This window comes from Apteryx mantelli, chromosome Z, assembly GCF_036417845.1.
Source record: "Apteryx mantelli isolate bAptMan1 chromosome Z, bAptMan1.hap1, whole genome shotgun sequence".
Lineage (NCBI taxonomy): Eukaryota > Metazoa > Chordata > Aves > Apterygiformes > Apterygidae > Apteryx > Apteryx mantelli.
In genome coordinates, this window is record NC_090020.1 from 66,978,506 (window position 1) to 67,002,029 (window position 23,524).

A 23,524-nucleotide genomic window follows, 5' to 3' on the forward strand; every position below is an offset into this window, starting at 1 on the left:
CCCCCCCGACACCCCAGCGTCCCGCGCCCGACGGGGCCGCCCGAGCCGCCACACCCCGCGGCCGCGGCGGGGGGCTCCCCCGGGCCGCCCCCTCCCGCCAGGCCGCCCCTCCGCGGGCGGCGGCGGCGCGGAGCCCCACAGCGCCCGCCGCCCCCGCGGCCCCGTGCGCGGCGGGGGCCGAGCGCCCTCTGCGGGCGGGGCGCGGCAGCGCCGCGAGGGCCGGGCGCGGCGGGCGCCCCGGCAGCCGGGGCCGCGGGCCGGGCCGACGCAGGAGGTGGGGTCCCGCGGGCCGCCCCTGCCTCCGCGCCGCCTCCCGCCCCCGGCCCCGGCCCCGGCCCCGGCGCGGCCCCGGCGCGGCCCCGCCGGCCTGCCCGCGCCCTCCCCGGCCGGCTCCGGCTCCGGCGCGGCGGCTGCCATTGGCTTAGCGGCCCCATCCGGGCACTTGGCGCAGCGCCGCTGCTCAGCCCGATCGTCCCAATATGGCGGAGGTGAGCGGGGAAAGCGGGCTGGGGCGCCGGGGTTGGGCCGGCTCCCCGCGGGGCCGCGGCGGCGCCGGGCCGCCCGCGCCCGTCTCGCCATCCCCGCGAGGCGCCGCCGGGGCCGGCGCGGCGGCGGCGGGGGCCCGCGGCGCCGCGAGGGGGGCGGCGGCGCCGCTCGTGCCCCGGCAGCGGGAGCCTGCGCGACTAGGCCGCACGGCGGGCTGCGCGCAGCGCGGGTGCCGGGTTCGCAGCCCGCGGGCGGCCGACAGGCCGCGGCCGGGCGCGGAGGGGGGCGCGGCCGCCGCGCCGGGCCCGGGGGCCGCGGGACGGGCCGGCGGCGGCGGCGCCGCGGCGCGGGCAATGGAGAAACGCCCGGCGGAAGGGAGGAGGAGCGAGCCCGGGCTGGGAGCGGGGGAGAGGCGGCGGCCGGTCCGGCTCCCCCGGCGCTCGCTGCCCCTGTCATGTCCCGGCCGGGCCGGGCGGAGCGGGCAGCGGGAGCGGGGGGCCGGGCCGCCGTGTGGGCGCCGGGGCTCTCTCAGGGCAGGAGAGGGGAGCGAAAGGGGAAGAGCGGTGAAGGGGGCGCGGGGCCGCCTGCCCGGGCGGGGGCAGGCCGGCGGCGCGGGGGACGGGGCGAGGGAAGAGCGCTGGGGGCGGCGGGCAGGGAGCGGCGCCCGGCGCGGAGCCGCGGGGGGGGCGCGGCCGCGGCCCCCGCCCTCACTCTGCTCTGCTCTGCTCTCCCCGCTGCAGGCGTCCTTCGGGAGCTCGAGCCCAGGTTGGTCCTCGCCCGCCGCTGCCCGGCCCCCGGCCACCGCCGCGCACCTCCGCGCCCGCACGCCGCTTGCTCCTTCCTGCTCCCTTGCAAAGTTATCCCCTCCTGCCTAGTAGCTTTTTAAGTGCTTCCTATTCACGTAAATAACTTCAGGCTGCCTGGTTTTTCAAAGAGAGAGATGTGCGTTGAGGAGTTCTTCTGTTAACTCCCATTGCTCAAAACCGTATAAATGAGAACAAAGTTTTTGTAGCACTTTTAAGTCAGCATCTCAGTAAAGCCGTGTAGTGTGGAGAGAGGCCTCTTCTCTTGTTACTGATAACTGCAGGCTTGTGTAAAATTCTGGCTTCTTGATAATGTCAGATAGATATATATATATACACACACACACAAACATAGTAAATGTCTAGCAGTAATTTTTATATATATTTATATGTGTGTGTGTGTATACACACATACACAAAAGATTACTGTAAAACAGTTGATAGTTCTCTAAAAGCTGTAGGATCAGGATGTAATATCTAACACTAGAAAAACTCAATGTGTAAATGTAATTATTGTAATTGCAGTAGTATTATCAACTATGTTGAGAGATCTATGAGACTATAATGCAAATAGCATGTGAATAAAAAGCATGTTTGTCCTGAATGTTTCCCTGTGGTACCATGAACTTTCACAGTGTTCTTTTAACCAAGCTAAATGCACAAAGTTTACCTTCCTTTCCTGCATATAAGGAATACACTTAGCATAATTGCTAAAAATTAGGCTTTAAGACTCAGAACTGTTAGCGTATGTGTCTCTTCAAAAGTTAAAAGTACTTTGAAGAAGGATACTTTTTTTTTTTTTTTTTTTTTTTTAAGGAGAAGGAACTTTGTAGATATTTCCTAGATGCTCAGAAGATCTCATATGGAAATAACACTTAATAATCCTTTTCTTTACTGCTTGTAAGCCAAACATTGCAACAGAGCACTAGTATGTAAGAACTAGAAAGGGAAACCAGAAGTGAAAGAAAAATATCCTAATCTGTTTATTTTCTCCATCCTGAAAGCCATAAGAAAGTGAACATGAAAGAACAAAACAACACTGTTATTTTGGTAATTTTCACTTGAGAACACCGACTTTGAAGTGCAGAATATTTGCGTCTTTAAAAGTTGTAGAATGTAATGATAACCTTCCCAACAGGTGATAAAATTCACTTAAAATAAGAACAGCACTTTTTTTTTTTGATGACTTATGAGTAGCCTCTTGAGTAATGAAAAAGTGTTGGACTACAGAGCTGTCACAATAACTTGTTAATTATTGTGATCCATAACCAGGGTTTTGTTATTTCTGTTATATTTTCCTCTATTTTACTTGAGGCTCTACTATGTATGTTCTTCTTTTTTTGATCAAGTACTAAATTAGTTTTAATAATTTAGTCCCACAAATGAGATATTTCAATCTGCAGTGAGTCTTGCTATTATTTTGTTGGTACTAGGAAACTGATTCATAACCCATTAGCTGTTTACCAGTGGAAAGGTATACTAGTTATCATAGCTGTAAATCATATAAATGTAATCAAAGGCTACAAATCACGGTCTCTGATTTGTAAGGCACAGTTGATGTGCTTGCAATATTTAAAATCTTGTGACGTGTATTTTTTACCTTAGTGATGATTTCAGTGATGTTTTGGACACTCCTTTTAATCAGTAAAACTTAATTTGGGATGGTACTTTCTGAGACTTTGTATTGTACTGTGTACAGCAAGAGAGAAAGTTGCACCTATTGCTACTTACAAACACAAAATGGAAGGTCACCTAAAACAGCTATATTTGTTAGGTAGATAGAAGTTTATTACCATTACTCCATTGAGAGTTCTGACCCTGTATGTAAAAGAGTGCATATACCCTTATCTTTTACTGCAATGCAGTTTCATGTGTTGGTGTAGAAAAAATGACTCAAATTAGGTTTTTTTGATAGTTGGCTCTTTATCCTCTGAGGATCATGACTTTGACCCTTCTGCTGAAATGCTGGTACATGATTATGATGATGAACGAACTCTTGAAGAAGAGGAAATGATGGAAGAAAGCAAAAATTTCAGCTCTGAAATTGAAGATTTAGAAAAGGTAGGAGTGATTTACCTTCTCCTAAGCGTTTGTATGCGTTGTATCTGTTTTAGTGAAAGCCTGCTCTGGAACTTGTATTGCATAATGCAGTTTCCTGCAAAATGCCTTTGCAGCCTGTTAAAAAAAAAAAAAGAAAAAGTCAGGTTTAATCAGGATGTAGTGGCGCATCCTCACAAAAAGGCTGAATTTAGCTTCTGAAAGCTATTAGTGTTATGTTTGTTTTAAATCCTTCCTTTTCATTTAATAAGGCTTTCACTCTCGAAGAGAAATTACTGAAGCTGGTTTGAGAGTTATATTATCTAATATCAATTCTTAGCACTTCTGATTTTAATAAGTTGAAACTAAGTTAAAATTATACATAGCAAATACTATTAAATGACAGCTGGCTTTGTTTCATTCTATTGGTCACTCTCTGTTTTTCCAATTTGGAAACAAACAGTCCTGTTTTAAGCATGATGGATAACATTCATTTGCATAAATGGTGGTTCTCAGTCTCAGTTTTGTGAATTTGGCATTTGATGGGTGTACAAAATAACCAGCATGCTCTTTGGCTTCTCCTGTTCTATTTTACACTCTTTAATTACTTGTTTTTCCTGTTCATCCATGCCAGTGCATCTCCCCTTTTAAACACCCGTTGAATGCTAAATACCCACAAACTGATGTTAGTTACATTACTGTTCAATGACCCACTTACATCACTCAGCATAACTGCAGATTTTGGTCAAGAAACTTCCAGGAAAGTGTAATTTCTAGCATCAAATCTGAAGCTGTGTTTGTGTATTCAGTGTAAAAAATATATTCTAAATGTGGAATTGACAGTGTTTATACTACTAGATTTTTGTCCCGATACCTTCCTCTTTACAATTACATTTTTGCTGGTAGAAGCTTGCAATTATAATTGTGAAGCAGTTTGCCAATTCTAGTGGTTAAAATGGAGTTATTACTCCACAAAATGATCTTATTGCTTCAATAATACAAGGAAAAAGAACTGAGAGCCACTCATCTTAAACACTTTATTACTTTAGGTCCCGATCCTGGAAAGACTTGGACATGAGTTTATGTTTACCCATTGTGAAAAGTCTTTGCAGGACTAAGACCTAGCTGACTAAATAAAGCAAGTAATTTAATCAATATATGAGTTCAACAAGAAATTTTTAAAGGTAATACAACTTTTAAAGGTATAAATATTGGAAATATTTCTAATTCTTTCATGGCTTGGATCAGGTAACACAGAAATCTCCAGGGTTTGCTGTTTTATTAATTTACGGTAAGAGGTATAGTATGGTGACATTGAATAAAAGGGGTTGAACAAACTGTTGGAAAAGCAAATTATAAACAAAGTCATTCCCTTGATTTTTACCTTCTGTATCATTAGCTGTCTTTCTCCTATTATATTCCCAACAGTCATTATAAATATATTGTGCAGGAGATGGAAAGGAGGAATAAAAAGTTGCTGTAATGATTTGCTTTTGGGGTTTTTTTGAATGCCCATGTGCAGCTGTTACTATGTAGGACTAAAGAATTCAAGTTTTTCTGCAGTTCTTGGTTGTAGAGGAATTGTTACATTTTTGTATTTTCCATCCTGAAGATATTTATCTACTTGTATATCTTCTATCTTGAAGGAACATGGGTAAATTGCTTATGCTGTATAATGTGAATCAGATAATGAGCAAATTTTCAAATAAAAGCCTAAACTGTAATTGATTAGCTTTGAAAAAGTCTTGTTCATTTGTTTATCCAATAAACAATTTTCTTCAATAGCCTGGCAGGACTTCCCTGTACACCAAGACACATGTTTATGAATTATTTTGGTCATGTGCCTGAAAATAGTAAAAAACTGTAATGAAGTTTTCTACTTTCAGTTATGTTTTCCTTTGTTTTTCACTTTTGTCTTTCAAAATGCGTCTTATCCTCTTAGGCCTGAACTGTTTACAAGTATTTGGCATAATGCTGAAACGTTTGTAAATCCTCTTGTGTTAGGAAGGAAACATGCCACTGGAAGATTTACTGGCATTCTATGGCTATGAACCCACGATTCCAGTTATAGCAGGTTCCAGTGCAGATAGCTCTCCAAGTGAACTTGCAGATGAACTTCCAGATATGACTCTAGATAAAGTAAGTCCGAAGCATTTTTGCCTGTATTACAGTTTAAAAGCAGAAGCCCATGTCACCTTAAATTATGTTTCACTGTCTCCTGATGTTACAAAATACATATCTTTGACACTTAGAATATACAGTGGAGAATTACTGTATTGTTCTGAATTCTTTCTTCTTCAAGGACATTGAGAATTGATTCTAAATATACTTACTTACAAATACGTAACAATTTCAGTCGCACTATATTACTGCAGTCTTTCAAAGTGCATCTAAAGAACTTAATATGTTTCTTTAAAAAAACAGAAATGGGTTTTTTCTGAAGAAGTCCTACATCTTATTTTAATGTATGCAAACTCCAGAAATAATAATAGTTCTGGCTTCCAATACACATGTCATGCATGAAAATTTATGCAGATAACTTGAAAATGCACTCTTGAATGCTTTGGAACGTTCCTTTCAAATACATATCGTTTGGAAAGTTCTCGACTTTGGGGGACAAGAGAGAGATTATTTTATCTACAATGACTGCGTGCATTGCATTGCTGATGTAAAATCCTGAAACTTCTTTTTTTTGTGATTTGCAGGCTTATTTTAAATTCTGAAACTTTAATCTGATTTTTGGCTATAAGGCATATGCAGCTAGTAGTTTGGATTATAAAATCTGTAGGTGTTAAATATATCTTTTTTTTTCTTTACTTTCTGTAAGTATGATGTAATGGTAAACTCCACAGAAAGTAGGGTATAATGATGGCTCTGCACATCTGATTCTCATTGGGATTCATGATTGTGTTGAGGCTACAAAAATGTAGTCGGCTTGTTGTCTAATACAGTTCTTTCCCTCCCTAACCTCTATACAGGGGGTTCAAACATGTCGTCTAATGGAGGAAGTGTGCCTTTTTTCTTCTTTTTTTTTCTTTTAAATCTACAAAAACTTCAATTCTTTGTGTTCTGGGAAGATAACATGTCTGTTACCTGTAATTGTCTTCTCTGCAAACGTTTACAGCTATTCTTGGCTGTGTTTTGTTTTGTTTTGCTTTGTTTGCAGAGTTTAGGGGCTTAACAACCTGTTACGGTTTTGATAGATCTGTGACACAAAGTGTGACAGGTCTCTAAGTTTTGAAGCAATTTCCACTGGCATTTTTCGTTAGAGGCAATTGGAGGAACCTCTGAGATTGATGATTGCAGAGGTTGCCTCTTGTATGTTTGATTTTAAAAGAAGAGGAGGGGAAAATGAAGAACTCCTGTGTTCAACTCTGAAGTTAATGGCTATGTTCTCAGATTTAAGAGAATTGAACTAGCTTTTTAATTAAGGGAGTACAGACTGAAATTAGTTTTGGTAAAACAATTCATTTTAATTAACGGGACTTATGATTTGCTGAATCTAAATGTGTACTAGTTTATGCTTAATAGTCATTCTGAGGTTTTATTTTTTGATTTTTAATGATACAGGAGGAAATAGCCAAAGACCTCTTGTCGGGTGATGATGAAGAAACACAATCCTCTGCTGATGACTTGACACCATCGGTTACTTCACACGAGGCTACTGACTTCTTTCCTCGACCGTTAAGATGTAGGAAACCTTATGTCATAATAGAATTCAATACAATCTATGTAACTTTTTAGCTTAAAATATCAAAAGAACAGAATGCTGCTGACTTTACTGGGAGTTGAGGAATAGTGGTTTGCAGGATATTCTGCATGGGTGTTGTCTTTGGTTGGTATTACTGATTACCGAAAAGACCTATATTTTTGGTTCTGTGATCAAAATGAAAATATAATTAATATCTCTACAAATACAATAGCTTTCCATAATTAGTAGTAATGTGGTGTTGAGGAACACACTCCATGATTTTTGATATATTACTGAATGATATGAATATGTAACCATTCTTTTAAATAAGTGTTCCTCTACTAAAATTATTGCTGCTATTTTTAAGCCAGTGGTTCCTCCATTCAGTCTGAGGATGTGAATTGGGCTGTGATTTCTCTGTGGTATTATTTCCCTTCACACATACAACACTGTTCCATCGGACCTCATTGTGGTGTTATATGGGATTGGGCCCATGAACCCAAGACCACCAAAGTTTCACCGTCCATGGAGCTATTATGGGCAAGATCTGAGAACCAGGAGTACAGTTATCCAGCTTGGGCCAGGTATTCCTTGTTGCCTATTGCCATTCCATAGGTCAGTCATGTCCTGGAATTAGAGCAATACAGATGACTTCGTAATGGTTTTAGTTTGAAAAGTATCTTGAGCTGTTTCTATCAGTTCTTCATCCTTCTAGAGAAGAGGGATGATAGAGAGGATATGCTACCTTAGTCATCTCCAGTTGCAGTCCTTCCCATGCTGCTGATTATGTAATGTAAGACATTCATATAGAAAGAGAGATACAAAACCTTTAAAAATGGTAATGCCTTTTTTTTTTTCTTAAGCAAACCCCAAACTTGCTGGCACTTAAATATTGCTTGTGAACTGTTGATGAATGTGACACTAAAAATGTGGCAGCTTCATGGAAAAAGATTGATTTGGCCCTCACCTTGCTGAGGATTAAGGTCATCTTTGTTTTCTGCTATCATAGTTTTCTATTAGGATGTTACTCTTTCTCTGTTAGAACCCTTGATTGGACATTTTAAAATTGAATATTCACTATTTCAGGGAGAAAAATGTCAGTTCTCTGTGCTGTTGGCAATTTCACCTTTCTTCTAGCCCTGTCAGTTTCTCTGATACTAAGATAACATTAAGTTACAAGATAAACATTTCTAACATTTAATTTACGATATCTTATTAAACTTGAATTAGTTGGAAAAAACAGTTGCATATGATTATCCAGGCATGTTATTAGATAATGCATTCATGTTAGCTTCTGGCCTGCTACTTTTAACAGCAAAAAGAGGTAGACCTGTGATTGTAGGAATAACTACAGCAGAACAACATCAGTTCATGCAATCTAGAATATTGTTTCTGGTGTTGACCGTTCTGGTTAGTCATGAAGAAGAAGTTAAAATTGCAACCATACTCGTGTCTTATTATTGAAGTTTGAGAATACAGAATAACTTTAATCTTCTCATAACCATAGATTCCATTTTATTAAGGATTATAAATCTGTAAAATTAGTTACTTCAGAACCTGATACCACAGCATTCCAGGGACTAAAATATGAATTACTCTATGAAGTACTGTCTTTAGTTACTTGAAATGTTATGCTGTCTTTCTTCACAAGAAAAAAAAAAGTAGAGAGGAGTAAGCAGTCAGCTATATTTTGCTTGATGCATTCTGTACATCTCTGCTGTATCTTCAGGTTGAGGCAGTCTTGTTTAAAAGAATGTTTTGAATGTCTATTAAAGTCTTTGATTAAAGGTTTTGTTAGGCAATAAATACTTGCCTTCAATGTTATTTCTTTGTGATTAACTGGGGCAAAATCATAGCCATGGTATTTTTCTGTTCTCTTATACCTTTTCTGTAAGGTATAAGCTTTTATTGAAAAAAATTGATGAAGAAAAGTTGTCTTATTTCCTTTTGACTGTTAGAAATATAGTAGACTGACTCAGTTGCAGTGATGATAAATGTTTCAATTCTGCAGTATATAAATAGCTGTACTTTCTGACTTCATGCTATAGTTTGATAGAAATGTAGATTAACAGATTCTTGATCAGTGTTTCCTTGAATAAAAACAGGTGCTCCTTTCAAAAGTTAAAAAAAAAAAATCTAACAATTTTTTTGTAGTTCTGTGATTGACTGAAAATTCTTCCTAGCTAAAAACTCGCTTCTTTATATGTCTGAAGCAAACACTACATGTGATGGAGATAAGGAATCAGATGGTGAAGATGTGGAGGCGGACAATGGCAATTCATCTGAAGATCTGAGAAAGGTAATAACTATTTCTACAAAAAAGTTAAAATAAAAACTTTATTATTAAGAAGAAATAAAATTTATAGTACACATCGTACCTTAATTCTGGAATTCTGTGCTGAGTACTATGTTATATGGCAATTTTTTAATGTTTCCATGCATTAAATGTTAAGCTGATAGCTTTGTTTCTGTTATGTCTTCAGGAAATAATGGTTGGTTCTCAGTATCAGGCTGAAATTCCACCTTACCTTGGCAGATACAGTGATGATGAAAAGGGTAAGTTCTTCTGACTTTTTATCTTATGCTTATACATAGTCGTTGATGAAAATATTTTTCTTTTAAATTGTAAGGTAGAAAGTCACTGGTTTAGTTAAAGTATCGGAGACCTTTTTAAAAAAAGAGTACTAGAGAACTGAAGAGACACAACCAAGTACTTATTTCTCAGAAACACTATTCTAAGACTTTGAGATGACATTCTCAGGAAGACATTGGGGAGGGGGTGGGAACACAACTTTAAGTCTGAGGTATCCAGTAATCTTAGGAGACAACAAACAGAATGGGTCGAGAAGGAAATATTTTCCTCAGAATATCATAACTGGTCTAAGGGCATGATTTGCACTGAAAAATCTTCAAAACAGTATTTTTCTTTGCTTTCCTTTTGGCAAGCCTAACTTGTATAGGTTACAGAACAAATATGAAGAATATAAAGCAATAAACTGTTTTAAAATTCCATAGCACAAGCAGAAGGTGCAAGTCGTGTGATATATTTTGTGTTTTATAAAGTACAGTATTAAAAGTATGATGCTATTCCAGTGTAAATTTGGGTTAAAAATGCAATTGTGGTAGGGTGGGGGAAAAAAAGCTTTTAATAAGAGTTTTATTATGTATCTTTAAAAATCTTCACTGTGAGGAAAAGCATAGCACATACAGCTGTGGAATTCAAAAAGTAGATATTGAAAGAAATTTGCTTATGGGTGGAACAGCCATGAAATTAAGGAACAATTTTGGAGAAATGTTAATAAACAAAGGGCATTCTTTTTTTTTTCCTGCAAGTTTTCAACATTCTCTAAATTACTTGTTTTCAAACTGTAACTTTTTATGAGAATATTATTTTAGTCAAACATATCAAGTCTTTTCACCATTATCCACTGCTTTTCAAATAACAATCCTTTGCAACAGAGAAGAACAAAGTTTAGTACAGTATAGAGGTGGAAGCATTAGCAAGATGAACATCTCTCTTGTGTTGCATAAAAGATATAGGGGAGTTTGCTGTTTTCTGAGATTTAAGCATGATGCTTACCGGTTGTAAGAGATAGAGGATTAAACCAGTGTTTTTTGGATACTCCTGTAAGTATTTGCATTTTTTGACTTTTCCTTGGCCAAGAGATAGAGAAGGGCCAATAGCCAGAAGATGAGCAGGAAGGGCTTAACTGACAACTTTGTCTGGAATGAAGTGGTGCTAGAGAAGACCAGTGAGAGTCTTGTCCACTGTCACGGCCAAGAACAAATAGGTAACTCCTAGCTGGGAGAGCCTGAGCAGCTCCCATTGAGAATATCGGGTGTGGATTCCAACAAGAAGTGCTGGGTTGTCTTGTTCGATAAAGGAGGCTGAAGCTGAGCTGGAGTGCTCGGAGAGGTTGGACCTCACTAAATGTGTGGAGGTACTGTGTTTGGAACATTGTGCATACTGGGTTAAACAGGCTTTGGGATTTTAGAACTACTTGGCAGTAATTGAGGAAATCATACCCTTCTGTGTAATGGTGATTCTGTGAAAGCTTCTTCTGTACTCCATGAAGAGCTGGTGATGGCAAACAGAGGTTTTATGTTTGCTATGTACTGCCAGCTACTAGAATTGTCCTAGATAGCAGTCTGCTCTTTTATAAACCTTACTCTTTTAATGCTTCTGTTTGAAAGCTTTCCCTATTCTTAAGCCATAACAGCAGTTTTTGAGGAGGCATAATTTTATTCCTCACTTTCGATTGATTCTCTTCACCTCTTGTACTGTAACAGCCATTATGATTATTGTGTGTGTTGAACTGGATAACTCTCTAATTTTGTATTGCTAATTTTGTATTGCTAACGGTACATGAAAGATCATGTGTAATGCTAATCACATCTATTGATCAGAGTAAAGAACTTTTAGTTTGATCTAGAATTTAAATGTGTGTGTAGGCTGACAAAGGTCCAGGCCAACTCTTGTGTATTTCCAATATATTGTCTTTCAAATATGCTACTTGCATATCCACATGTGATTTCAATGTACTTTGAAGTAGAGTAAAATTTAAAAAAAAAGTAGAGATAAATCCTGATAGCTTGTAACATCTGTAATGTAGCCCATAAGGTTAGTTGTTAATGACCAGAAAAAGAAATCATAATATTGATATCTAGATATCCACTCTGTTTTGGCAAACACTAGATTTTTCCACTAAGTTTTGGCAAATTTTAGCTGAGAATGACCAGTTAGCCACCTTTCTCCTTTTTCTTCTGACATGTAATGTTTGAAATATCAAAGTAATATCCTCCTCTCTTACTGTAAACTATAGCTTATTTGTTAAAAACAAGGGAATAAAACTGAGTGGTTTTGCTAGTTTGTTTATATGAAGATGATGTGCACATACACGTAATTTGACTTGAATTATCTAGCTGTCAACAAGTTGCTTGTCTGTAAAGAATCTCTGTCTTCAGAGCTCAGTCCCTTATCTCCTCCTAATGGAGCCTGAATCTCTTCACCACACCACGCTGCAGGGCCTGTCTCTTAACTCAGGCTTCTGGGGAAAAAGTGAGCTGCATTTACAAGTAGCAAGATGGTGCTTGATTTGACTACTTCTGTGTTCCTGTTTTTTGTCTTTGTGAAATGGCTTTTTTATGTTACAGTCTTAAAAATGTCATACCTGATGTTAATAGATTTCTCTTTTAACAGCCTGTGAAAATGAAGACCATTTACTTTGGAAACCTGATGTGATCTCAGAAAGCAAAGTTAAGGAATACCTTTTTGAAACCTCTTTAAGAACAGGAAATGAGAAAATGATTGGCAGAATTCCTGAAGGAATACATACACGGGACAATGAACAAGTATGTTTTGTATCCTGCTCCATTTGTGACACATTGGCTTGTAATTAGCATGTTTTCTTTTTCTTTGGTTGTATTGTAAAGGCAGCAATATTCAACTTTTTATTTATATATTTATTTAATTAGATGTTAATGGGTCAGGGACTTATTTGTAATTTTAAGCCTGCGCTTAAGCTTATGAGTATTCGAATGTTGGCAGCACTGGGGTCTGTTCTTGGCATTGCCATGTTCTTAACAAATCCAACTTTTTTAATAATTGCATATAATATTTTACATTTCCTTAAATAAGCCTTGTCTCAACTTCTGAATGGTTTTCCTTTAGCTTATTTTTTAAACTTTCATCATGTATAATGATAAATTATCTATTTTGATAATGGAAAGGCTGAAAGGCTAGTTTCAGAAGTTTAGACTGGATATTTGCAAACTTTAACTCTTTAAAAAGACTTTCTTCTATTTTGTAGGCACTCTATGAACTTCTCAAAAGTAGCCATAATGTTAAAGAAGCAATTGAGAGATACTGCTCAAATGGAAAGGCATCTCAGGGTAAGAAAGAGAATACTTGATTTTTCAGAAATGTGTCCTTGAATAAATAAATAAATTTGTGTAGAAAAACCTTAAGTAAGAATTAGAATGACAAGCTTGTCCCTTTGCATGATGCCTTTGGCACAAATTAAATATATTCTGACAGTTGACCAGCTGGAAATTCCTGCTAGAGAAATTTGCAACTCATATAAAGGTTGCAGAATCAGCTTTTATACCTTTTATCCCCTCTTTCTTCCACTGCTGTTGTGAGAACTGGGATAGATGGCACAGATCGAGGAGCGAGAGAGGAAAGCCATGATTTTGCTCCCACAAGGCAGCTCTCATCCATATTAGAGTACTTTTTGAGATCATGGTCAATTATAATCTAGCAATATTTGTACCAGAATCAGGAGAACATAGCTGCTTATATAAATGAGCCCCACTTTCTTCCTCACTGCACAGGTACTGCAGTATACTGTTAGTACCTTGTGTTACTTCAGCCTAAACTGGTTCCTTCTTATAGTTGGGTAAAGTGAGCAGAGCTTTGTTTGAATTTACAGTGGAAAATGAACTTCTGTCCTGTCTCTGACTTTTATTACTTCCTAAAATGAAAAACAGAGTTTACCATTTAGCAAAGATGGGTTTTTGACCAATGTTTTAACATATATGTGTTGCATAAAGCTGAAGTGAACTGTGAGCACTGGTAGAAATAGATAGTGTAGCAGATACTACTTGGAACTGGATCCAAAGGGGACTTGAGTGCTTACTAGTTAGGTGCTGTAAAAGCTAAGTATCTATGGTAGAGCTGAAGGGGACACTAAGGAGTAGCAGAATGGTGTTCCAGAAAGCTCATGTGTGAGAAGAGAGTGCATAGAGCTAAACAATAAAGAAATACCAGTCGCAAAGCTGTTTCTGAAATCCCACACCTCTCTGAGATATAGGTTCCTTGTTCAGGACCGAAAAGTACCTCTATCCATTTGTGGTTCAGAGCTCCGAATTCTGTCCTGAGGACTAGTACTTGCACTTCACAAAAAAGTCAAATGGGTCTTACAATATCTTAATTAAAGGTGGTAAGGAATGATAATGCTGTAAGTGCCCATCTTTTAGGGTAACCATTATTCTATGATCTACTCTACCCACTTAAGTTCAGCGCTGTTCTCAGACTGAGAGTTCCAATCCACATCTCAAGAGAATTTCTTAACCGTGAGACTTTACGTGGGGATCCGCTCTTCTCTTTGAAGCTGGGGAACTCTGTAGAAAGGAGTGCAAAATTAATGGGGTGAGAAAGCAGATGGTTTTGTAGCTGAGCGATTATCATTTTCATCTGGGAGCAGAAAGGTCTCCGTTCCAGTATCCACTTCCAGAAATGTTTTGAAATGTTGTGGGTTTTTTTCCCCATTGACTTTAAATGTCATCTGAACAGAAACTTTTTTATCACCACTATGAATTTAAGATAACTGAAATATCCCTCCTTTGTTATATCCAGATGCAAAGCCATAATCAAAGCAGGAAAGCTAGAACAGTTGAGACAAAACTGACCTTTTCATATAATTTGAACTACTTTGTCATAAAACGTGTTATGAAATGCTGCAGCCATGCAATAAATCAGCCCCTTTTTTGATTCTTTTTTTTGTGTGTGTTTTTAATTGTAAAACTGAAATTCAGTTTTAGAAACTATGGGCTTTGTAAAAAATTAAAACAGCTTGCTTCTTTACTCTCTTTTTCCAACAACCGTTGTTCTTTGTAGCCTCTGTAAGAAGAGATACTTCAGAAAAATAATCTTCTCGATATCTTGATGCTTTTTTCCAAATCTTGGGTTTTTGATGACAAGTTTCTTTAAAAAGAAATAGGAAATGAACACTTCTAATGTCCTTTGGCGTTGCCCATCAAAGGTGTTATAAAGACTTATAAGGAAGAGATTATGATTTCTAAACAAGAATGTTAAAATTTAAGTAGGGTATCTGTGCAGTAGGGGAGAGAACATGGTTCCAAATAACTGAACTATTGTTTTTTTACAGTGCATTTGGATTTTCATGCATTAGCAGCACAAATATTTTATTCTGTTTCTCTAAAAGGTTAGCTGGTGAAAATAAGTTTATTGTGTTATTTTTGTAATTGTCTAGAAGAGATGACAGTATGGACAGAAGAAGAATGCAGAAGCTTTGAACATGCACTTCTGATTTATGGAAAAGACTTTCATCTCATACAGAAAAACAAAGTAAGTGGTTTACAGTTAATAGAAGAATTGGTAGATGATGTGATGCTGAAAATCTGTTAAAGCAATACACGTCAGAAGCCATGCAGAAAGGGTGAAATAAGAACCAGCATATTACAACCATCTTGTCATTTTTGTGCTAATTTTATCTCAGGTGTCATTGGAAAAGATAGGGGTTGCAAGATGAGTCAGTATATTATCTCTGAAATCTACTTGTGTTTACATTACTACCATTTATGAATTTATATTATAATTTAGTTTAAAAGTCCGCTTCTCAGAAGTAGTGTATACTATTTGCATACAGTGGCTGTGTGAGGGAAAAATACATCTTTATGTAACCCGTTTTTGCCCTAGTCACCAGAAAGGTGTAATTCTGCTGAAACAGACTTATGCCTGTATTCCCAGAATGAAAAGTGCTGTAGTCATCTATCAGTACTCTGGTTTCTAGCTAATGAAGGCGTTCTAATCTTGATCTGGATTGCTTCTGATTGACTCCATTCCCCTTGAAGAATAGCGATTGTGTTCTTTATCAGAAATATGTATCGTTTGGTATAGTTGACAATCTGTTTAAATAGATGTTTCCAAACTTTCTGTATATTTCCTTTACCTTTTGATGCCATCTTGAGTTTTTTCTTTAGGAGACTAGCCTTTTTGTCATATTTTAGGTAATGTTTAAAAGGGTTGTGGCTGCTGTTGGAACAAAAGTCAGCTAATTCTACTCAATAGTTGGCTGAACCTATCTTAAGGCAAACGTTTGGGTAGTTCCAATTTTAAATGGAATTTACTAATAAACAGTAATTCAGCAGAGATGCCAAAAAAAAGACTTAAAAATACTTTTTTACAATGTGCAACAAAGTACATGAGTTAATGTACCTGTCACGATGGACCAGAATTTGTCTAGGGAATCCACTGGTTTTTTACTGAGAAGGTAAAATGTCAGAAAGTTTGGGGAAAGATCTTTTTTATTGACAGTTTCTGGTACCCAGGACAGGCTGATGTCAGTTCTGTATGGAAAGCATCAGTTAGAGGAGATCTAGTGCATGGAGAAATTTAACAAGAGATGCCTCTTTATCACTGGTACTACAGAATGTTAACTGGGAATTTGGATACTAGGTGGTGCCTACATACATCAGTTCATTTCCTTCCTGTCTAGTACATCTGTGTCTCAAACTAGCAAGGTTCTTCACTATACCCAAGGCGTTTGGGGCTTGCCTCTGATGCTTCTATCAGTTTGATCAAACTCTTAACATAAATATAGTTTACTGCCAGACTATATCTGAATATAGTTGCATATTCTAGCTTATAATAAAACTTATACTAGAACTATGGGCTTTTGATGATCTGAAATATTTCTGTACCTAATAATGGATATATTTCATAAGGACGTCTACCTAGACTTCAGCAAGGCTTTTGACACTGTCTCCCATAGCATCCTCATAGACAAGCTCAGGAAGTGTGGGTTAGATGAGTGGACAGTGAGGTGGATTGAGAACTGGCTGAATGGCAGAGCTCAGAGAGTTGTGATCAGAGGCACAGAGTCTAGTTGGAGGCCTGTAGCTAGCGGTGTCCCCCAGGGGTCAGTACTGGGTCCAGTCTTGTTCAACTTCTTCATCAAGGACCTGGATGAAGGGACAGAGTGCACCCTCAGCAAGTTTGCTGATGATACAAAACTGGGAGGAGTGGCCGATACACCAGAGGGCTGTGCTGCCATTCAGAGAGACCTGGACAGGCTGGAGAGCTGGGCAGAGAGGAACCTCATGAAGTTCAACAAAGGGAAGTGCAGGGTCCTGCACCTAGGGAGGAATAACCCCCTGCACCAGTACAGGTTGGGGGTTGACCTGCTGGAAAGCAGCTCTGTGGAGAAGGACCTGGGAGTGCTGGTGGACACCAAGTTAAGCATGAGGCAGCAATGTGCCCTTGTGGCCAAGAAGGCCAATGGTATCCTGGGCTGCATCAGGAAGAGTGTTGCCAGCAGGTCGAGGGAGGTGATCCTGCCCCTCTACTCAGCCCTGGTGAGGCCCCATCTGGAGTACTGCATCCAGTTCTGGGCTCCCCAGTACAAGAGGGATGTGGCACTATTGGAGCAAGTCCAGCGAAGGGCCGCAAAGATGATTAGGGGACTGGAACATCTCTCTTATGAGGAAAGGCTGAGAGAGCTGGGCCTGTTTAGCTTGGAGAAGAGAAGGCTGAGAGGAGATCTTATCAACGTGTACAAGTATCTGAAGGGAGGGTGTCGAGAGGATGGGACCAGACTCTTTTCAGTGGTGCCCAGTGACAGGACACGAGGCAACGGGCACAAACTGAAACACAGACACTTCCATCTTAACATGAGGAAAAACTTTTTCACTGTGAGGGTGACAGAGCACTGGAACAGGTTGCCCCGAGAGGTGGTGGAGTCTCCTTCTCTGGAGATATTCAAAACGTGCCTGGATGCAATCCTGTGCAATGTGCTCTAGGTGACCCTGCTTGAGCAGGGGGGTTGGACTAGATGATCTCCAGAGGTCCCTTCCAACCTCAGCGATTCTGTGATTCTGTGACGTAGTAATGGTTTGTTCTCTAAGAATCTGACTTTGCATAGCAATCTCCATTTTGGGGTAAGAAACAAATGGTTAATGTAGATTAAATTATACCTGCTCAGAAGACTACAATTTTGTTTTGTTGTTCAGATCATTTACTGTTGTGCACATTTGTTGTCAAAGCTTCAGCAGTTCCTAACTTTACCAAAAGAAAAAGTGCCTAAAGTCTTTCTTGCTTTATTTTTCTTAGGTTATTGATTTGCCGAATTTCTTCCTTCTTAAGAGAGTGTCTGTTGTGTAGTATAAAATTATGTAGCTTGTGAGTTGAAATGCTTCATGTGTAGATATGGTTTTAATCTATTTTTTACATAAGACTGAAGTTAGTACAGTATAACAGATGTAATACATACTTGAAACTGTAGATCTCTTTAAAATCCATAACTGAATTGGCTTTTTCCAGATCCTAGAATAGTAAAATTAACAATATTCTAGGAATATGGGGAATGGGGAGATGACAAAACATAAGTCTTTGCATTTCTTTTGTCCATTCTTCTTGCTTCCTTTAGGTAAGAACCAGAACAGTTGCTGAGTGTGTGGCTTTTTACTACATGTGGAAAAAGTCAGAACGTTATGATTACTTTGCTCAGCAAACAAGATTTGGAAAGAAGAGATACAACCATCATCCAGGAGTTACGTAAGTATAAAGTTTTTGGAATATATGTTTCCTGTTGTAAATTGTGAATGTAGAAGATCATGTTTCTCTTCCCAGCGTTGCAGTGTAATGCTGCAATGGCAGTGGCAACTCAAATCCATCTTCATTTTAGGCCTTATTTTCATGTTAAACAACCCATTATAAATGTAATGTTCTTCTAGGGACTACATGGATCGCTTGGTAGATGAAGCAGAAGCGCTTGGTGGAGCAGTACACTCTTCAACCTTAACGTCTAATAATAGAACAGAGTCCATCCCTGATCAGCAGCTAAGCATTCTGAACTCTATCACTGCCAATGAGTTGACAGGTAAATCAAGAAAAAAAATTAAGTGTAAGGTGATATCTTTTTGTTGTAACTATATAAGTCACTTTTATTTACATTTGTGTTCATCTTTTTTCCAGCATTGACCAATAGTGTAGCTACAGTCTGCCACACTTCTGATGTCAACTGCCTGGATGATGCCTTTCCTCCTATGGACAGCTTACCCCGAGCACCAGTTAATCATGTGCCTGTTGGAACAGAAGAATTGCTTAACTTGCCAAGCAATGGTGAAAGTGATTGTTTTAATTTATTTGAGACTGGCTTTTATCATTCGGAGCTTAACCCAATGAACATGTGCAGTGAGGAGTCAGAAAGACCTGCAAAGAGATTGAAAATGGGAATTGCTGTCCCAGAATCTTTCATGAATGATGTCTCTGTAAATAACCTTGGTGTGGACTTTGAGAACCACACACATCATATTACCAGTGCCAAAATGGCTGTCTCAGTGGCTGACTTCAGCAGTCTATCTGCAAATGAGACAAATGGTTTTATCAACACCCACACTCTACACCAACATACCGCCCTTCACTCAGAATGACTCTGCGGAGAACTAAACAAACAGTGGGTACTTTATGCAGTAGTAGTAAACTTGATGGGAGCTATCAAGTTTGCTTAGTCTTTCACTGGAAGTTTGAACTTTATGACATCAGTGATGTCTTTGTATGTATAGAACTATATCTTGATTTATCAAGAGTAATTTCTTTTTTCAGTCCATAAATGTGGAAATGTCGTATGATGTTCGGCAGAGTTTGGACTAAGAGAACTCTGTGATGCAGCTTTAAGCTCTGCTTCAATTTTTTTTAAAGCCTGTAGACAGAGGCCACCATTTCAAAACCAGCACAGAAGTTCTGAACTGATTGGAGTGGCTTTTTAGTCTAAGTTACTTTTGCCGTAACAGATGCAGTGGAATAACAATGTTTACAGGTACCAATCCTGATCCCTGCTCAATGTAGCATTTTTTTTTTTTTAAATAAAGGCAGGGATGGGTTTCTTTAATTTAAACTGCACAAACATACAAGGATGTTTTTTTAAATGGAACCTTCTCTCATGTGATACTAAACTAGAGCACTTCAGTTTACAAAACAGCAAGTTCATCTTGGTGGAAGCTAGCACAAGGGACTTAAAACGAGTAAAGTATGAAGACCTACACTTGGATGCTGTTGCAAAATTATAGGCCATGGCTACCTTACACAGAAGTAATTATTACTGCCAGAGGTGTCTGTGTACTTTAAACTTACTGGCTTAAACAGATGCATTTTAGCCTATTGTATTCTGATGGGTTTGTCCACAACTTTGAAGAGTAATGTAATCGTGTAACTTAACTTTTCCTAAGGCAGCTGATGTTGTATAAAACTACAGTCTGCACAGCTTAGGATTTACCACTAAATGGTTTACATTTTGGAAGACATCTTAAATTGTTTGGAGCACTGCAGTTCAAAGTGTTACAGTTTTGAGGGACTATCTAGTTTAGATAGAAGTAGTAGAACCTTGAAGTATATATTTGAAAGTTTTTTCTGTAGTGTGGATTGCATTTGCTTGTTTTGGCAAGTCAGCGACTCAAAAATGGCACTTCACTACCCTGGTCAAATAGGAAATGACAAGAGTAAAAATATTTCCCATTAAAGTAACTTTAACTTTGGTAAATTTTTATTCTGAACACTGAGTGCAATTTAGCCATCCACAAAGTTTCTGTCTTGAAAAAGATTGTTCTAATTCTTCTGGAAGTGTCAAACCAAACATAGTATTGGCTTGTAATAGGTTCTTGTAGCGTACAACTTTCAGGGTTTTTTAGTAAGAAACTGCAATTTATTTCAGTAGGGTTACGCCTTTCCCTCCACACTTTTCTTTGCACTGTTCATATCACAAATCTAATTGCCACTAACTTGTTTCATTAACTAAATGACTAAGTTTGACTCCATTGTTGATATTTGTAGTACTTGCTTCAAGGTTATGCTGAGTAATTAGAAAGTAGTGACTTTAATATTTGAAAGGGAAGAGGGTATTTATTATGCATACTGTGAACTGCATTGACATCCTGAGTTTTGGATGCAGCATATGGAGTTTTCTTTAAAGCATTGTAATGAAGATTGCTTTGAAGTGTTTACGCAATAGCACATTTACCATATTAAAAAAAATAGTTTAGCGCAGTGGACAAAAGTAGAGGTAATTGTGTAATCAATTCTTAACTTATACATCTGAAGTATGTGATTCTAATAAGTACACAGTAAATAACAGGTAGCCTTGGCCCTGTGTTGTACTCTGACATTTTTAGCCAAGTTGTCAGCTTCTTGTTGCTGTGTTTTGTGCTGAACTTTGTACCTTGTTTCTTTTGTTTATGAATCAACACATTTTCTGTAATTTTGTAAAATACTGGCCATAATCTTTCATTGTTATACATTCAAGTTTAACTATGGGTTTACAGTGAGTGGCTGGTCTGTATAAAAATTCATTATACAAAGATGACTGAATGCTTATACCAGTTGCACTTAAATGAACATGCCCATTCTCATTAGCTGATGCAGTAATATATTCAGTTTATCTATGCATTGCTGGTATCTTAATGTAGACAGAGACTTGTCTAAGGTTTGGGTTGTCAGCAAGTTGAATGGACACTTTAGTTATTTAATAAAGACTTTTGACCAAAATTCAGAAAATGATATGAGAGAAAAATGAATTCCGGCTAGTCTAATAGATTTTTAAATGCTGATCTTATTTAGCCTGTTGGCTGACTAGCTGGTATCGTTTACTTTTAATTCCTTGTTAAAATGAGGCAATAATTTGCAAGATTTTGTAAATATGTAAATTCTTCATATCTTTTTAGATATCTATTTCAATATTTTCTGACTACTTCTGTGTATAGTAACATTTTTGTGCATGCTTGATGTGACATTCATAAATTTGTACCACTATGACTTTATCCATGTAAAATAGCTATTTATTGAAATTTTTCTTTTAAAAGCTGGACTTACTTATTTTTCTCTCAGTTTAAACATTTAAATGGAGAACTTGTTACTGTTTATTAAAAGAATTGCGTTTTGAAAGTCAGCATGAAGATAACTGAATCGTAACCATATGAAGAAATATTGCTTTGGTTCTTAGATGGTGAAGCACAATTCTTATAACAAACTGTGATGAATTCTTTGTCCTTTGCCACACTTTTTCTTCATACAAACAAACCAAAAATCCATAATGGGCAATTGCAGTGTTGGTAAATGTATCCTTTTTATGTACAGGGAATCTGAAGAGGATAGCTGATTCATTTAGAAGTGTAACTGGTGCTGTGATTATAGCAATACTTTTACTTTTGTTAGTCATACATCATCTTCTCATGCTAGATTTTTAAATGTTTAGTTTTCCTCTTGTCATGGTCAAACTGCTGAATTTACTTGAAGGATGTACAATACTGTTTGAGGAATACTAAATTGTGTACAATTAGGTCAATGAATTGTGCAATTGTTTCCTGTTTTTAAGTTTTAAAACTGAGAGTCAAAAATGTATGAAAACGTCAGATCCAATAGAACATAGTGATACTACTTAATTTAACCAAAGTCTCTAGTGAGTATTTCAGCTTTGAATGTAAACTAATGGATAAACTGACCAACAGGGACACTATTTTGCCCAGCATTACAAGCACATTGTCTACGGACGGGGAAACTAAATACAGTAATTTATAAAATAATGACAAGGTTACTATTTTTTTTACTCCTATTTTTCATTGAAAGAAGGAAAATACTGTCAGCTGTAAAATACAGTAGGTATGGTTATAGTCCTCTTAATAAAACAGAGATTCCAGTTATTCTCAGTTCAAAGTAAGTACCCTGTGCATAACAACAGACTTAGTGACAATCGGAACAGGTTTTAGTATCAGATGTTCAAGAGGAAGTCGCTATTGTTGCATTGGTTTTAATATTTGTACATAAACACTGATTTTTTTGAGCATTATTTTGTATTGGTTGTACTTTAATACCTGGTGTACAGTTCCAGAAATAAATGTCTGGAAACCTTTCTTCACTTGTGAAGCTTTTCATGCATCTGCATCATGTTTACTGCTTCATTTTCAGAATTATTTAGCAGTAACTGAACACATTTTAAGATGCTCCAGAGAACACTAAACTGCACACTACCGTTCTTCCTAAGGTTACAGAGGGAAGAGTGAAAATGTAGAAGGTATGTATGTAGATAGTAATGATTTCCCTCAAACACTGTGGTTTAAGCAGTAGCAAGGGCTTAGATGAGGCTTAAAAGTAGCTTCAGAGTAACTAATCACTGCAGTATAACCCAGTATTCAAGCCACGTGGTAAGCTGAGGGAGGGTACGCTTCAATTTCTTTGTGGAAGAAAACTTGCCCAAATCCTTAAATCAGTTTAAGTCCACACATCAGGCTAGATTATAGGTGTGGATACGAAAAGTTCTACTGTGCTCAGCCTTTAGCTAGAATATTTGAAATACTAAGAGCTTCTTTGCCTATGTTTGCTTTCCATCAAGAAAATAGATACTAAATATTAGAAGTAATACAGTGCTTTTCAGGGTCCAAGAACTTAAATACCAATTCTGTCAAAGAATTAGCAGTGCAACTGCCTAGGCCCAATGTCCTTGTGCAATCGCAAGCACAACAAAGCTTCAGGTAAAGAAAGGATTTATTTTTTTAATTAGTTTGCTTAGTGCAAGGTGATGTAAATCTGAATAGCAAAAGAAGTAATTTGTCAAGTAGTTTGAGAAAACTTCCCCTCCTCCAGGAGCTAGGACAGATAGAGGTGTGTGGGGGGGTCTTTTTTCTTTTCTTTTTTTTTTTACTGATAGTTGCTATAACAAGCAAAAAGAAACTACTTATCCAAAACTGCTTACAAGCAGTACCTCACTTCTTCTAGTGG

General features: G+C 38.7%; 1 protein-coding gene across 3 annotated transcripts; it reads left to right on the forward strand.

The window, feature by feature from the left end:
* Window positions 1-399: 399 nt before the first annotated feature.
* On the forward strand, window positions 400-22,659 carry MIER3 (MIER family member 3). Of its 3 annotated transcripts, none has more exons than XM_067315325.1 (13): window positions 411-488; window positions 1,227-1,251; window positions 3,205-3,350; window positions 5,331-5,465; window positions 6,897-7,017; window positions 9,231-9,316; window positions 9,501-9,573; window positions 12,218-12,369; window positions 12,828-12,909; window positions 15,012-15,106; window positions 18,186-18,313; window positions 18,493-18,638; window positions 18,734-22,659. In XM_067315325.1, exons 1-13 carry the CDS (start codon window positions 480-482, stop codon window positions 19,189-19,191), a joined length of 1,656 nt encoding a protein of 551 aa, XP_067171426.1. In that variant the 5' UTR covers window positions 411-479; the 3' UTR covers window positions 19,192-22,659. The 3 variants fall into 3 exon arrangements, with proteins under 3 accessions (XP_067171428.1, XP_067171426.1, XP_067171427.1); XM_067315326.1 differs by having other exon boundaries at window positions 15,015-15,106; XM_067315327.1 differs by lacking the exon at window positions 1,227-1,251 and having other exon boundaries at window positions 400-488.
* Window positions 22,660-23,524: the final 865 nt, after the last annotated feature.